We start from the raw sequence: 17968 nt of genomic DNA on the forward strand, positions 1-17968 counted from the left end.
GTCAGTACTTTGTAGACACAGCCTTTACTACAAATTAACCTGCAAGTCTTTTGGCTTGAATCTGTGAACATTCCTTTTTCAAGTCTTGCCACATATTCTCAATTACATTTGGGCCTGGACTTTGAGTGGGTAATCTTAACTCATGTTTATGCGTCGATCTACACCTCTGTATTGTACCACTGGCTGCATGTTCAGGGTCACTGTCTTGGTAGAACATGAACCTTTGCTCCAGTTTTAGTACTTTTGAAGCTTCTAACAAGTGTTCTTCTGGATTTGCCCCGTGTTTAGCTCCATCCGACCTCCCATTAACTCCAACCAGTTCCCTGTTCCTGCTGAAAACAAAGCACGCCTATAGCATGGTGCTGCCACAGCAATGTTTCCTGGTATGCTCTGGGCATTCAGGGTCATGCACAATGTTTGTTTACATACTTGCTCAGCATTTTGCATGTAGGCAAAAAAAATATATTTTGGGTCTCATCTGACCAGCCAACGAAATGTCTTGAAGATTTAAAAAAAAAAAAAAAAAGTTAAGACAGGTCTGTTATCTTAACCCTTGGGCTAGACAGAACATTATTCATTAAATTTTTTGTACAAATCATTTTATATAATGAGATTTTAGTCCGCTCAGTTCCGCCTATTTTGAGTTCCTTTCAGAATTAACTTGTTTTAGGGCTCTGTCACTTTAATCCAAATAAGCTTCTGCTGGTATGTGAAAATGACTGCAAATAGATGCAGTCATTGCAGATGCAATCATACAATTGTACATCTTGAAATCAGAAGTAGAGCCTGCTGCACAACCAGCAAGGCTGCAGCAAGTGGTTTCAAAATGGTAAGTCAACACCAAAACACTTGTCTTTTCCAGCACTCATTATATAGAGCATACAATGGTAAAACCACCTGACCAAATGTGCTGGAGCTCCGCTTGGGTTGCAAGGTAACAGGATGAGGGGCTGGGCCAGGCTGGGGTTGCTAGGTACCCATTGAATGTAACTAAACATTGAGGAGGTTTTTGAAATGACTCATTTTCTAGACACTGCAAAACATTAACTTATTGCCCAAAAAATTCTGGGTATTGTTTTTAGAAGCAGTTGAGACTCAAATGCAAGTACAATAATTCATTTCCTTCACCCAGGAAAGAAATTAGAACAAACTTAAAATCCAGAGAAACTCATGTAGGGAAATTACATTAGATACACATTTGGGACTATCTTCTTTATAGAATCAAACATGGAGAACCAACACTTGTATTACTTTAGACCAATATTTAGCTTACTATTGTCCAGAGAAACTCCCTTTAGCTTATAGGTTATGGACTACTTATACTTATAACAGGAATTAGAATAAACTTAAAATCCAGAGAAACTCCTATTAGCTCATCTAGAGAAACTCTTCTGTTGCTCGTTCGTTTGGGTTGTTGTGGGTTTTTTTTTTATTTATTTCCTTGTAATTCACATAAAGCACTTTGAATTGCCTTGTTGCTGAAAATATGCTATATAAATAAAATTACCTGACCTTATAGGTCCCCTTTGAAATTAACGTTTTAACCACTTATCCTCAAAGAATCAACAATTTTTAGAATCTATGACTCATAGTTGCCCTGCCAATAGATTCGCTCACCTGAGTTGCGGTTTTCTGCAGCTCTTCCTTTCTGCTTTATTTCTTGGTCTCCATGATGCTGTTTGATTGCTAATGTTCTCTGAGGTCTTCCAAAATCAGCTATGTTTACAATAAGCGACACAATGGGACTCTTTTTTTCAAATTAAAGTTCTCCTAAAGACAGCTTTATTTTTATTTTTTTTACAGCATTTAATTTTAGAGCAGCAAACAAAAGGGAGCTTGAGACAAATGCATGTCGTGTTTGTCAGATTTTCCCTTTTCAGAAAAGCATTTTTCTTCCGTGTCATAACTATGAACAACACAGGACAAAAAAAAAGAAAAAAAAGAGAACACTTAAGTTTGTGGTTATAACATGACAAGGTGGTGAAAAATTCAAGCAGTATGAATACCTGGAAGGCACTCTTAAGTTTTAGAGTAATTTTCGCTGTTCATTTCATTACTCGTGTCAGTTCTATCACACTAGTCTTCTTCATCAAGGAGAAACCTGAGAGGGTCAGAGCAGGCGTCCCTGCACCTGGCCGAGCTGGGCCTTTTATTTACAGCCATGGTGAGGATCAAGCTCTGACTGGCTCGGACACCTGCTATTGGCAAATATGTTCTCCATCAGTGAACTATAGACTTCTTTTTTTTTTCTGGACAGGAGGACTGGGAGACCATTGTTCTCCCCAGCAGTGACAGCCAAGGTATTCTGGGACTTCTAGGCACTTGTAGGAAACAATGTGTCATTCATGCTACCTTTAAAAAGTGGACTGCATATTCATAAAATTGTGGTTGAAGTTGATTCTGGACTCTGAAAATTTGCTTAATATCATTTGGAGTTAAATCACTTTAGATTGTAGAGAATTAATTTGGAACCCAATGGATGCTTTAAGATTTTTGTAGTTAACACAACAACAATGACTCAACACACCAGAATATAATTCTGGTCCTAATATGATTGGACTCACATGTATTTATAAAAATACCTGTCTTCTTAGTAAGCATTAGCTATGGTCTCAAGTTAAACACAAAACAGTGGAGCTCCTTATTCCCCCCAGTCTGACACATGATATGTGCTTTTTAAACAAATCACCTGGTCTCTGCTTCTATACAGTCTTATACAAGACCATGGAGTTTGAGGATTTTGCAATGTCATCTGGGATTAAAAAGGGGCAGCACATCAGAGCCCCAGGCCACACCACCTGGAGACCCCCCACCTCCTCCAATCGATCCTGGGCGCTGCTGCATTCAAAGCCATCCACGTTAGCTTGCTGCCATAAAATACTCGGTCGACCAAAAGACACCGAGCTCACAAAGCCCCGTTTCAGAAAAGATTACAACTTCAACAAGAAACTCTTTGATTGCAGGTTTGCTTGAAACGTTATCAATATCATGATCATTCCTGCGGATCAACAAAGAGCATCTCTAATCACCATACTTTGGCTGCACCTTCACTTGTGCGTTGGTCACCTGGAAAAAAAAAATGTGGGGATGGGAAGGTGGGGAACTCACGATGGAGAATAAAACACTGGCTTGTTTAACAAGACACACGTGCAATGACAAAGCGATTCCTTTCTCAATGTTGTTCACCCACCTGCACACAGATTAGGTCAGATATTTACCTGAGCTGCCAAGTTGTCACTCAGGCTAGTAAGAAAAAAAAAAGAAAAACAGAAATCCACACTGTGCACATTCATCCTTCCTTCTCCTCTTCGGGGAGAACAGATAAAGTCCTGCAGAGAATAGAGAACAGGGGCTTACCTGTCATTCTTGCTATCAAGAAAACAGGCAGCCAAGAATTATTACTCAGATTAAACGCAGCATAAACAGTACAGTGTTTAAAAAGAGACTCGCCATCAACACTGAGATGGATAAAAAAAAGGATCAGACAAGATGAATCTTTAGTGTTGTCACATTAGGCCTCAGTGGTATTAGCAAATTAAGTGATTTGTGATGTGATTGTAATGTTTAATCCATATTTTCTTTACTGGTCAATAGATATTCTATTCTCAAAGTGTCCACACACTCACCATGAGCATCAGTATCTTGGTCACTAATATCTACATCAGGTGTGGGGATCCAGGCCAGTGATAGTTCATCTAACTGGCAAAATAGGCAGAGAGTAAATGCATGACATGTGCAATATACTGTATTAACATACAAAATATTGAATACTGAAGACATTCATGTTTTGTATAATTTCTCATAAAAATACAGTATTCTTTTTTTTTGTCTTTGTTTACCTGTCATGGTCTACAATACATGTACAGCAAATACTATAACATGTTCAAGCATAATTTGGTCTTTAAAACTTTTGCAGGTATTTTTGCTTTCATTGAATATTTCCATTGCAAATCCAGTTAATCTGATGAGCTCGGCTCAGACTGTTTCGTCACATTGGCCTCTGGCGCCACTCTGTGGAATCAATGCAGAAGTGAATAACAATTGTACCTCAAACTCTTCCGTCGAAAGTCACTTTTGTCGAGTATACAAAACAGCAGCAGACATTCTCACAGCTTATTTCCCTTTATTATGGTTGGCACTAAGTTTATTTCCTATTCCTTTCATTGAGCTTTTACCCAAACAGTTGCACACATAGAAATAGACCGTAGACCTTACATAAGAAAACACACACACACACACACTTAAATTCACAATTTTGTCAGACTTACGTTTTCAAAACGACAAATACAGAAACATATTAAAACAAACGAAAGATGTAACATGATGCAGGGTTCCAAACAAAGAAAGTGTAATTTAACACGTTTTTATGTCAAATTACATTTTCAATTTAGATTTTGTGTATATTATTATTATTATTATTATTATTATTATTATTGTTGTTGTTGTTGTTATTGTCATGATCTGTGTTTTTCCTTGTTTATTTAGAGTTTTCTGTGTCGTTAAGTCTCTTCGTTGTCCTGTCCTCCCCTTGATTGTTCCCAGGTGTGTCTCGTCTCTGTGATTACCCTCCCGTGTATTTAACTCCACCTGTGTTCCTTGTTCCTCGTCGGGTCCTCGTCAATGTTAGCTTCTGTGTCGTCAGTGTTTCCATGTGCCTGCTGCTCGTTGTTTGGATTAAGTTTTCTCATTAAATCTTCATATTCATCATACCTGGGTCCGCTGCATCTGCCTCACCACCCTTCACCACACCGCTTCCTGACAGTTATTGTTATTAACAGTGTCTTTATTATTGTTCCCTCATGTATAATACTTGAACACTGTTTCCTCTTGGAGCAACAAGAAGAAACAAATACTAGTTCAGTAAAACTTGTACGTGATTACATTTCTGTCATAAATCAAGTTACCACAGAATAAATATAAACTTTTGACTATAGTTGAAAAAAAAGTTAGACTAGACTGCACAATGTAATTTCTTTTTTTTTTTATAAAACATAACCTTCAAACCATCAGGTAAACTACTTCAAAGCAAAAGACACGAGCAGCTCTATTTCTCATTTTCTGCGAGTGCACGTCCCTCACCCCGTCATAGATTAAGAACATAATATGTCACCGTACAACACTGACTCAAGCAAGGGAGGGGCTGCTCTGCTGCAAGATACATTAGATAGAATGAATGCAACGAGCCTAAAGAACACTTCCTGTTGATGCAAAAATTGCAGCAGCAACTGCCTGACACATCTGGACTGTGGAAAAGGGGGGGAGGCCTGGCTGTAGTGTTAGCGAGCTGCTGAGGGGAATGGACAGCATCTAAATGCCAACCTTCAAGACGGTGAGTGTGGTGGACTTCGTCTTTGGCATGGACTGGTGACCATAGTGCGTTTGTTATGTGGGCACGTCGGTACCTTTTCAGCGTAAGTAATGGCGAAATAATTACCTACGACCGTACGCTAGCTGCTACCTACTTAGCCAGCGTTAGCCTGTGGGTAACGCTAGGCGCTGAAACGAAAGTGACTAGTAAACTGCGGCTAAGCGTTAGCATTGGCTAACTAGCCTTGTAGCTGGGTAATATTATAGCGACATAGTTTCCGCCCGAGTTCGACGTTGTAACTTGGTTATTAACTCCCAAGGGCTTGACAGTCATTATATAGTAATGAACCGGAGCCCAAGATTTATGCTCGAATAACACAAATTGGAACATTTTGCTTAAGCAGTCCATTTCTCTGTGAAACTTGATTGTAGGCTAGCTAGTGTAGCTGGTTAGTCTCTGCTTATTTGATGCTTAACACGCAGGTTGTCCAGCCCACTGAATCGGCTGAAAGTGGTTAAGTAACTTTAACCTGACTTTAAGCTTTTTGTTGGAGTGAGACATGGTAATGAACATGAGCTCGATGTGACAGTGAAGCTAGCGTGAACGGTAGCAGCTTTGCTATTCAGACCCTCTCCTCCTCCCCCATCATTACTCGCTGCACATTAAAGTTTGAAGCTGCTCCTATTTGCTTCTTATGTGCCTTGGTAGTCGACATATAAGAGTGTGCACTGTATGCCTTTTTTTTTTATAAACGCACATTGAACTACTCTCCAGGTTGAAAGTTGTTACATTTTATATGTGGTGTAAAGTAAAAGGTTTTTTTTTTTGATAAACTCACTGTTCAAATATGATATGGCACCAGGGCTGCATTTAGATCCCATCTGTCAAAAACTTCACTGGATTTCCTGGGGCGTGAGGAGGGCCAGCAGATATGGCAGCACACTTTGTTACAATTTGTTCTAAGAAAGCGAGATATGGCAGGACAAAGTGCAGGGACATGGCATATTATTTTTCAGTAAATCTAGGTCTCCTGGGTCACTGAAGGCAGGGTTCACTTCTGTATATTTGACAGTCATTTGTTCTTCAATTCAATTCAATTCAATAAAAATTATCCTTAGAAATGAATCAGTATTAATGTTGACATTTGATATTTGCAACTGTAACCAGGCTTATTTAAGCAAAAGCATATGCCAGATTAGATTGTTTCTGCCAAACTAGTTGCAGTGTTTACAAGTGCTTTGTGGTATTGAACCCCCACATTCTTTTGTTATTACAGCTCTGTGTTTGCTTTATGTGGTAAGTAGTTAAATTGTATTGATTCTAATTCTGTTTATGTTTTATTATTTTTCACTGAGAGGCATAGAGCAAACTGGTCACTTGGAAGGAAAGTTGTTCTGCAGTGCAATAGAAGTGTCAGAAGTTTTATGTAATCCTCGTTTTTGCCTCATGTTGCAGTAACTTTATAAAAGTTGACTCAGGCACATGCTTTTGTAATATTTTATTCCACATATACAGTACAGACCAAAGGATTGGACACAACTGTGTGTCCAAACTTTTGGTCTGTATATATATATATATATATATATATATATATATATATATTCAGATACTCAAAAGGTGCAACATATGGCTAACTTTCAGTTCTTGTTGAGTTTAGTGCAAATCCGATCAACATTCATTTATGGGGGAAGATCTTGCAATCACTTCATTTTCTGCTTCATTTATAAATACTTTTTCTGTAGGTGATACTGTATTCATTTTTGTTTAGATATAGTCCTTTAAAACAACAACAACAAAAAAGAAATAATTTTGCAATCAGCTTTCAAAGAAAACCAGATCAGCCAGGTGTCAGTCCGAAGATGTTGAAGTGCTGTTAAAATATGTCACTTCTCCAGCCTTAATGGCCATTAAAATGCTTCACACCACAAGCCACATTCCCATATTTTTAGGTCGCTTTTTACTCTGTAGATAGAGCATTTCCCTCCAAATTTTCACTGTGCACTATGAAAATCCATTAAGGTTTAATTCCACCAACCAGTTATAACTCCTCCCATCCCTCTAATTGCCCTCCTGCTAAAAGAGGACTACAGTAAAGGTTATTGTGCATTTAGATATTTCCAGCAACTGAACAGCAAGCGGTCACTTTACTTCCACTGATTTCTGTTATAAGGATGTTGTATCAAATTTAATTTGCATTACCCAACTGGAACCTTAGTCGGTCCACTCTCTTAATTTGGTTGGCTAATCTTTAAATTTATTGGTGTTTGTTAACAAAAGCATAATGCAAACTAAATCAAATGTAAAACATTTATTAGGGATGTTTGTTGATGGTATCTTGTTTTAAAACCGATGAGGAGGATAAAGACAGGCCCAAATGTTTCAAGATGTATTTAGCCTGAAATGAAGAAGAAAAAAACAAGGTTCATGTATTGCAAACAAATCCAATTGGAGAACCCACCCACAAGGCTCAACGCGAAACCTTCAGCGCGCCATGCTGATTTCTCGCTACAGAAGGCTGTGTCGTTTTCAGGGTGTGTGTTATTTTCACTTCAGCAAAGTTGTGCACATCTTACTGTCCCCTAGGCCCTCCACAGTCTATTTTTATATGGGTGCTTTACTATCTGTTTTAAATTGTTCTTCATTCTGTGCTTGTTAAGCAGTTCTGTCCCATGTCTGGTGTGGCCCACAAACAGTTTTTCAAAGTAGGCAAATGCTGCCTGCTGATGTTGAAGTAAGCATAAACTGCTTTCCTGCTGACCGGTTTTTTTTTTCCCTCCTCTAAATGACAAGCATTTTAATATATCTTTGTGGACCTACATAGCAGCAGCATCAAGCTCATTATCTAGCAAGAAATATGAGCTTAGCTCCAATTGTTTTGTTTTTTTGCATCCAAGCCAAGCATGTGATCCTCACACACCATGTACATTCTAGTTACTGAGCTTACATTCTTTGTCTGCCTTTCCATTTGGCTCCACCTAGTTTACATGTTGTAAAGAGTCTGTCAGTGTGAATATGTTTTATTTATTCATTGTCATGGCAGGAGTGAAAATCAGCCGTCTTACTAAAGATATTCTTATGCCTTGTCTTTCTGTTGCTAAGAATACAGGTTCATTGGACAGATGTTTTAAAAAGATGTCTTGGCAAGCTTTCGCGACTGGAGAAAGTGTTTACATCCCCAGTGTGCTGACAGTACTCAGTTTGCATAGGATAGTGCTGAATAGCCGGCAAGGGTTATGAGGGAAAAATGTGGGACAGTCGAGGAGGTAGGAGAGAGCAGTTAAATCTAAACAGCTATCACAGCCTAAGAGGATAGTCCAGAATATTTGAAGTGAGCTTAAAGCTTTATAAGCAGTTAATATCTTATTTGCAATTGATAACTCTCTCTTGGTGTTTTAATTTGTTACAATAAAAAGCTTGTCCTAACAGAGGACCAACACTGATACAGACTTCTACTTTTTTGTAAAAACTCCATTCCCCAAAAGTTGTTTTAATAAAAGTTCTCTTATAACCTCAAACTATTAGCATGTACGCACAGAGTGGCTATTTACCAGTTATTATAAACAGAGAAAATGACGGGAAGAGGTGGTGCACCAAAGATCTGCCTTTTTCAAACACTAAGAACATAAAAGAAAATTTTAATCACAAACTGCCTCCCAACACCTCAGCCTCTTGGAACAACTTATTTGTATTTACTTGCAATAAACATACTGGAGTTTCATTTTGAGGCCATTCTTTACCTGTTTGTGAGTTTATGCCTAATTTCAAACCAGTGTTTTTGATAATCTAATGTCAGGGAAAGTGAGACTCAAACAGGATTTGTTGGTGAATGTAGAAGACAGTAACTTTGCAAACGTGTCCTGACTGTAAGTTATAATTTATAGTCAATGTTTTTTTTCAGATGTATATCCTAAAAAAGCCTGCAACGTAGCGCCTGAATTCAACTCGTAGCTTTTTAGTAAATGTTGTCAATAAGTGACAGAATCTAGAAAGATTATCACACATAGACAATTGCCCCACATGAGTTGTTCCTAATTGTAGTAGCTTTTCTTTACAAGCCTTCTGAAGAATAATAGGTGCGTGCCGACCTCCCTGGCAGAACCAGATTTTCCTCTTTCTCCGGTACTGTATGTACACTATACCTTTTTCGGTCTGGCTCCAATGACTGTTAACGTTTCACTACAGTCACTGACAGGTAGACTTTGAACAGTCATTTGCGTAAGTTTTATCTGCTTTCCCATCAATTTCCGTTTAAGGTGTAACTATGTACCCAGCACCTTTCTTTTTAACGCTAACACTGTATAGAATTTTACGACAAGATTATAATACACCTGCTAAGCATAACATTTGACCAAAATAGACCTGAGCCATTATGATATGGGCTACACTAGACCACTAAGGGTTTGGCAACAGATTGTTGAAGTCCTATAAGTTGCGAGGTGGGATGTCCATCAACGGAAATTGTTTGTTCAGCACGATGTAAGATGTTTTATTGGATTGAGTTTTATGGAATTTAAAGGCTACGTCCACACTTGAAGCTAGTTGTGCTTCTCAAACCATTTCTAAACTCAAGGATCTGCAGCTTAAGCAGCCTTGTATGCAATGGTCTCTGATGCACTGTGTATTTTAGGTATAAAATGTTTAATGATATCAAGCTATATTAAGGTTTTTAAATCAATTTAAGGAAATGCTAGGAGGAAGTAGTACATAGAGTAATGCCACTGACAAACCTGCCCCATCACTTGCTGCACATTCCTCCTAGTCAAATAGCAAACCTTCAAAGTATGCAAACCTTGAAAGGTTTGCATACTTCTCCATTTTCTTTTGATAATAAGAAAGACATCTAATGCTATTTTTAAATATTTTGTCGCTGCGAAAAACAGAATTATGGTGTGCAAACTAAAGAGCTGCCACCCATCACATATATCAAGTCAAAGATGTTTTAGTTCACAGCTGGAAGCTATGAGCATAAAGTCTGTTAAGCTGCAGGCAGACTGCATGAGGAGATAATCTGTTCATCTCAAACTGCAGAAAGGAGTAATGCTTTTTACAGCAAGCATTTCAAAACAAACCCTAATTTGCATGGGAGCCAATTCTAAGCTTTTCTTTCAGCTCGAAGTGCTTCAACATCAGAGGAGCTTTTATTGGGTCAGTTCTGCCAGAAAGGTTTCATTTTCATCAATGTCAAACACTTATAAATATTATAGATTAATTAGCAGCGGTTGAAATGATAGTTTCTTTCCCGATACGGACTCTCTCAGCTCTTTATGCTTTCCCATTTGTTCTCCTTCTGACACAACAGATGTGGGGAAAAGTGTTCACTTGTTGCCTATTGTGTTCAAGCTACTAACATATGTAAGGGTTACTGTCTTTATCCCACAGTGGTCATGGTATTCTGCATATATTACAATGTGTGTATGCAGAACATTAAAACGAAAATTGTTTTTCTTCTTTTCAGGCTGTCGACAAACTGGAGAAACATATCCAAGAAATGGACGACGGCAGCTACATCGAGTTTGATGTGCCGGAGTTCAGTAACACAGTTCTGACCCAACTCAACGAGCTACGGCTGCAAGGGAAGCTGTGCGACATCATCGTCCACATTCAGGGCCAGCCATTTCGAGCTCACAAGGCCGTCCTGGCGGCTAGTTCACCCTACTTCCGTGACCACTCAGCCCTCAACACCATGAGTGGCCTTTCCATTTCAGTCATCAAAAGCCCTGAGGTGTTTGAGCAGCTCCTTGCGTTCTGCTACACGGGTCACATGTCCCTCCAGCTCAAGGATATTATCAGCTTCCTCACGGCGGCCAGCTTTTTGCAGATGCAGGCAATCATTGATAAGTGCACCCAGATCCTGGAGAGCATCCATTCCAAGATCAGCCTCCCAGTTAATGCTTGTAGCCCAGATAAAGACAGCTCGCAAATCAGTCACAATGGTGTAAACGACAGCAACCTGTTCATAAACCCTACCCAGATCTCCCCCCCTTATTACCCTCGGCAGAGCCAGGGAGTCAGCGAAGCTCGGTCGGAGCAAGCAGGCAAAGGACAGGGCCGGGTGCGGCAGCAGCAAGAGGAGGGGCAATCCGATCGTGGCAGTAGCGATGGCGTGTCAGAGCACGATGCAGTCATCGAAGGTGACACCGAGCAAATAGAACTGATTGGCAAAGATGGGCAAGTCACAGATGTGCATGTGAAGGTAGAAAAGAACGACAGGCCATCTTGCTCAGATAGTTCCTCAGCTGGTGACGATGGTTACCACACAGAGTTTGTGGACGGAGAACAAATTGTGGCGGTGACCGTGGGTTCCTACGGCCCAGTCATCCAGCCTGCTGCCTATTCTTACTCAGGGCTGTCCTCCTCCTGCTTCGTCAACCTCAGCAACTCCAGTCCTTCTCGCTCCATCCTCAGTGGCTTCAGAGGTGGGAGAGCCCGATCAAAGCGCCCAGTGGCTATCCCGGCAGGGGTCCTGAGTCAAATGAAACCCGCTTCGGACGACGCCGAATCAGCCGTGGGCTCTGCGGGGTTGGAGAATGACGTGCGAGAGCGTAGCCTCCGGAGCCAGTGGTACCCGTACAACGAAAGACTCATATGCATCTACTGTGGAAAGACCTTCAATCAGAAAGGGAGTCTGGACCGCCACATGCGCCTGCACATGGGAATTACCCCATTTGTTTGTAAGTTCTGCGGCAAGAAGTACACAAGGAAAGACCAGCTGGAGTACCACATCCGTGGCCACACAGACAACAAGCCCTTCCACTGTCAGATCTGTGGTAAGTGCTTCCCATTCCAGGGCACCCTTAATCAACACCTGCGGAAGAAGCACATGGGAGCGTCAGAGGCTAGCAATCACACGGACTCCCCGGAGAGAACCGAGGATAGCTCAGGTCAAAAGGACCAGGGTGAGACACCAGAGGGGATGGCCTATAAGGCGCAGTATGCGGAAGAGGCACCAGCCAATGATATGGAGGAGAGTTCCAAATGCAGTCCAGAGGAGGCTCAGGCATCCAGATGTGATTTTTAAGGTCCTGCTTCAGGTTATGGAAGCTTTAAAATATGATTAGCTCAACTCAATCTAAAGAACTCACTTTTTTTGGAATCCCTCTGCTATGAACCTTTCTTGATACAAGCGTTTCTGTCAGTTGTTTTTTTTTTGGTAAAATTGATGCAGAGAATGAGTGAAAGAAAGTGGATGCTTTATTATAGAAATTCTTTCAAGCAAAGGGAGTCACAACGTACTATTTTTGAGGTGGTCCCAATAATCAAGACCTCCAGTTGATTGCTCTTTTTATCTTTCCATGTTTTTTTAAAAAAAATATTTACAGAGTTATATAGGCATGTTGCAATAATTGATAATGTGAAAGCTCTGGTAAGATGCTTGTCATATCACCTTTTTACCTGACCTGTTTTTGCACATGTGGCCACTGGAGGTCACTTACTCACAAGGAATGATTTTTCTGCCAGTGCAAAGCTTCGTGTGACATATCCGTTTAATACCTCATGTTATAACTACATACTCATAATAGACAGTATTTTAACTTCAATGAAACTCACCGGGTTCTACCTCATAGCCAAGAACCTAGCCGGCACAGACGTGTTCACCGTTTGAAATCCGTTTTAGCTTTTATGTACAGTTTATCTTATTGCCAAACGCTGTAACACTTATTCTTTTTACACAAAGCCTTGATACTAGGGTGGGAAATATTCCTTGCTGATTGTATGGATTAGGGACAAAGTCCTTGTCAAATGTCTATGGTCAGCCAGGTTAAAATTATGATCAAGAAGGTGCTATGTTAGGAGTGCATTAAATCTGCAAGCTTACTTGTGTGCTTCTGGCAAATATTGCGGACAAATTAAGAAACTGGCCCTGTTATGATTTCAAGACACGTTTTACTTTCTGTCTGGTGATACTTGCTTTACAAATACACTTCAGGATTTTATCCCACATCACTACTGGAAGTCTCACTCAGTTGGTCCAGGTGTGGTATTAGATACTGTCACCCATGAAATGGGTGAAATATGTCCACGAAGTAAAGTCACATGTATACCTCTTTACCCTATAGGCTAATTTACAATGAATTAACTTGTGTCTGTTTTATAAAGAGGAAGGCTTCCAATGTAATACTCAGTATCTGACAGAGACAAGTGTACTTGCTGTTAACTAAGCACAGCTTAGGGACCAGCTTGAACAATATGCAAAAAGAATGAACAAAGGAATCTCAGCCATTGCCTCATAGTTTATATTCCGTCATTTATAAAGGCTCGTTTTGTTTTGTTGTGTTTGTTGGGAATCCAATTAGGAGTGTGTTCCTCTGTGTCATTGTCGTAGATGTGGCATAGCTGGATTAAGGTTAAAAGATAAATATGTGGAAATGTGGTCAGTTTTTAAAAGTATTAGAGCACTTTGCAGAGTTAGGTTTCAGCTTAGTGCCAGCCCACTGATTAAAAGAGCAGAACTTCGTTTTGTGGTTCTTGATGCATATTTGGAGTATAACTTCAGTCAGAGAAAAGTACAAAAACTTTGTTGCCATTCTGAAATCTTATAAATACTATTGGCTTAAAGTCATGCATGTGGCATGACATTGTTATTTTTATTTTTTATCTATACTCATTGTGTTATTTGGGATCAGGGAAGGGGATCTTATTATGTATAAAAAGGCGCTAAAAGTGCCAAACTAACTGTTTGCGAGTTTAAAACTTAGCCGGGTGGTTCTGTTTGTGCTACTCTGCTTCTTTATTTGCCATCCAGCTGTTAAATGCCTTTTTTGTGTGTGTGTGTGTGTGTGTGTATTTTTAAAGAACACCTACTATAGACTTTTATTTTCTCCCATCTGGGCCAGGTTGAATTTTATGCCAATGAACTAAAAATGTATTACATCATAGTTTATTTCATATAATTTCCATAATTATTGTACGTTTGGTGGAAGATTCTGTTATTTGCTTTAGTCTAAAATTACGTGGGATTTTTATTTTGTTACTTCTCTGAATGTCCTTACGTCATCTTTACACTTTTAACGGATGAGATAGTGACACCAAAATGTGGAGAATTTCTCTTAAATCGCCATGTCTCGCTTTACTTTAGCAGTGTGTTCAAATGAAGTGCACACTTTCACTTATCACAAGCAGTCTGTCAGCCTATAAATGTTTACCAAGTACAATTTTATCTCTGTCAAACGCTGACAACATGCGGGTTTGTCAGCTGATTTGACCTCATCAATATAAGTTGCTGACTAATATAAATTTTACCATAATCTTTACCAGTCTAAAAGGAAAACATCCACATTCGTTAGAATCATCTGTTGAATAAGTAAAAAAAAAAGCTTGTTAAATTAATCTTGTGCCAAGACATTACACCAAAGACTAATAGGTGATTTTTAGAGTCCGTTTTGATTATACTAGTTTAATGCTCAGTAATATAGGATAAGGTGATTACTATTTGCAAGTTTGGTTTCTCAGCTTATAACAATCAATTGTGACAGATTTAAAGAACATTTTCAATAGGTAAGTCAGTAATGTTATATTTTAAGCCATAGAAAAGTTCAATAAGTTTTGTAATTATTAAGTCTGCAAAAAGAAAAAAGAGAGAGAGAGAGAATAGAGTGGCATCCTAAACCTCGTGCCTTGCCACAAGCTTTATACTTTAGATTCTGGCACTCTCTACATATAAAAATACTTTCTTCTATTTCACAACTACATACTACATTGTTTCAATTTGAAAAAAAATCTCTATAAATTACGCAGTGACTTCTGGTGGTAGTGTGGTAAATTATTCAGAAGGATATGAATACAGTATCGAGGCACTGTTAAGTGTATACCAAGAATGAGTTGGACCTAAATTTAATCTATTGGACTCAGCTAAATCTGGTCTCTAACTTTCACCTAGTCTTTTTTTTTTTTCTTCTTTTTTTGGGGGGTTGGGGGAGTGGGTGGTTGGGTGGGCACGGGGACGGGCCGCTGATTTTAACTGATCTTTGTAGCAGTCGATCGCAATCAAACAAGGCAGACTTGTTTCCAACAAGCCAACCAACCGCCCCATGTTCGCAGACTGTACTCGGACAATCTGAGTCATGCACTGTATTTGAAGCATTTCAGCGAAGGAAGATGATGCATGAAAAACAACAGTCTACTTCCTTTTTTTTTTTTCTTGTTATTTTGGAGCAGGAAACTGCCTGAATATTCAGCAGATAATTAATGAATATTTGTGCGGGGGGAAAAAAGAAGCTTATTCTCATATACTGTAGCCAAATTGCACGTTGCTCAGCCAGAAAATTATAAAAATGCTAACTGATAGATTTAACTTAAGTTTTCTTGTAATTGTTTCGTTGACTGTGCACTTATATTTGTCAAAACTACATACCAGTTCCAACCGGAAAGTCTACTTTATCTCCTTATTTACATTTAAGAAACTCAGTAATTGTTCCCACAGTTATTTTGGTAGGTAGGTGGGGATGTTGTTCCCTTAAGTGGTGCTTTTAGCTTATTAAATAATGTATTCATGATTGGTGAATGGAGGCAGAATTATTTAAAGGCTTTTTATGTTATTTTTTTTTCAAATAAACCATAGCTACTTCTTAGATAGTACACACTTCCAGAACCAACTGAACTTGAAACACTCTCAGATTGGCTCTTTGTCAGTTTTTAGGTCCACCTCTTCGAAAGGAACCGGACATGCATTTTGGGCCACAAGTAATCAAAAGGAAGTGTTTACAAGGAAGGCTGTCAGACTACTTCTTTTTAAAATTGCAGCTCGTCCTATTCCTTTTATAATAAACTCACTTCAGGTAGTTGACGAACACTGATACAGGCTTAAAAAAATCACAAGTCTTCCATAGATTTTCAGTCAGTTTCTGTCCACTGTGTATTATTGAAAGAAAAGCAATAACCTCTTTTTTTAATATAATTTGAGAAAGTGATTGTGGGGTATTGGGATCATCAAGCCTAATGAAATATTGGCCTGTCATGTATCAAACACAACAACGTCAGGGAGCGGATGAGCTGAAGTAGGACCAGGACGATTTTAATATTGCTTTATCTTTATTTTTTATTTTTTTATAATACTTTGGATGGTTTGACTTTGCTTTTCACAACAACAACAAAAAAGAATATTCGGTCAAAGTTTTTGTTGTTAAAGAGATGTTTCAGATGCTCATCGAGACGCAGCGGGAGTCGGTGAACTGCAACAACTGGCGCTCAGCGGCACCGTTTATGGAGGTGCACGTCCAGCTGAGCGAAACGATGAAAGGGATTTCCGGGCTCTATCGCCACTGTTGTGGAGCGTGGGCCGTCTGTCGACATGTTGAGGTTCAGCGATCCTCGGCGGCTCCTCAGGATTCAAAGCTGTAGTTCAGGATCGGAGGAGAACAGTTCCTCCTAATGTTTTCCGCCCTGCCCCTACACTCTGCACTACAAAGTGTCTGACTCTCATGTATCTATTGACAAGGCAAAAAAAAAAAAAAAAACAATCAAAAACCTCAAACTCAGGGTAAATATATATTGCTAAAATATAGCTATATCCTTGGACACCGACTTCGTTTCCGTATCCTAAACGTTCGCTTCTCCTCGGGCGGGGAACCAAGTCTTCACTCCCCAAACATTCTGCCTCATGCTCTGAATGAGCCCTTAGTTCCCACAGAGCTGAAACCTGAGGCCCGCCGAAGACCACGAACCGAACCGTGACAGCAGAAACGACTCGGCTCCAGTTTTTTTTTTTGTCCACTCTATACACACAACCTCACAACCCAACTGTGAACCTCAGAACTCTACTGTTTTGTACAACTATGAAGTAAATGAAGCTAGCTACAGCTATAGACGTTGTATCTATTGCCATTTATGAATTTATTTTATAGCATGAAATAGATATATTTATTCAAATTATATATTTTACTCATAATCATTCTGTGCTGCTTCATTTTGGTTCTTAAGCTTGTAAATTGCCTTTTTATTATCTAAAAAAAAATGTCCATAGAATAATGCGTTTGTAAAATAAAGACGCTGATTTGGCTCTGTTTTGTCTTTTCTTTGCGTACAAGTTGAAGTTGGTGAGTTCATGCGTTAACATCTGCTTGCAAATATCTAATGATTAGAAAAAATTCTGGAGTTCAATGCTTTGGATCAGCTTTCATGTACAGGTGCAGCTCAATACATTTGTAGAGTAAAATATACATTTAGTAATTAAATTAAAAAAATTAAAATTCACAAATATAGTTTTATTACACTGAATGCTATATCAAGCATTTCTGTTAGTTTTCCTGATTGTAACCTAACGCTAACAAAATTTCTTTTAAAGATAAGATTAGAATTTTACATGAAAGGGATCTATATTACAGAAATATCTTTACAACCATGGGGAAGAAGTCATTAACACCTTACAAAGAGGTTAAGTAAAAAAAATAATTAAAAAAGATTGCTGAAGAAGACCATTGTTCAAAGTGCTGTATTTATATAATACTACTGGAAAGTTGAGTGGAAGGTAGAACAGCTGGGTAAAAGTCCACAAGCAAAATGGATAATCCAAAGCCTATTTAGGATTTTTTGGGGGGGAATTCAGTAGATGTGGAGTTGGAGCTTCAAGAGTCACCACTCTGGGTATGTTTGTTTTTTTTTTTTCATTTTTGCCTTTAAGTTCCACTTTTTAATCGGTTTGAGTATGTGTTTAAATTTCTTAAG

The 17968-nt window shown here is 39.0% G+C and overlaps 1 protein-coding gene across 2 annotated transcripts; it reads left to right on the forward strand.

Moving 5' to 3' along the window:
* The first annotated feature begins 5111 nt into the window (after nucleotides 1-5111).
* zbtb34 (zinc finger and BTB domain containing 34) lies at nucleotides 5112-17303 on the forward strand. Of its 2 annotated transcripts, none has more exons than XM_028034067.1 (2): nucleotides 5112-5411; nucleotides 10764-17303. In XM_028034067.1, the coding sequence occupies exons 1-2, from the start codon at nucleotides 5385-5387 to the stop codon at nucleotides 12324-12326; spliced, it is 1590 nt and encodes a 529-aa protein (XP_027889868.1). In that variant the 5' UTR covers nucleotides 5112-5384; the 3' UTR covers nucleotides 12327-17303. The 2 variants fall into 2 exon arrangements, with proteins under 2 accessions (XP_027889868.1, XP_027889869.1); XM_028034068.1 differs by having other exon boundaries at nucleotides 5113-5329.
* Nucleotides 17304-17968: the final 665 nt, after the last annotated feature.

This window comes from Xiphophorus couchianus, chromosome 12, assembly GCF_001444195.1.
Source record: "Xiphophorus couchianus chromosome 12, X_couchianus-1.0, whole genome shotgun sequence".
In the NCBI taxonomy this organism is placed as follows: Eukaryota; Metazoa; Chordata; class Actinopteri; order Cyprinodontiformes; family Poeciliidae; genus Xiphophorus; species Xiphophorus couchianus.

Excerpts from the sequence above, each read along its gene's own strand:
- zbtb34 (XM_028034067.1), top strand. The coding sequence starts at position 5,385 with ATGTGGGCACGTCGGTACCTTTTCAGC. Across the intron at positions 5,412-10,763 it reads CACGTCGGTACCTTTTCAGC|GCTGTCGACAAACTGGAGAA; the intron begins GTAAGTAATGGC and ends TCTTCTTTTCAG.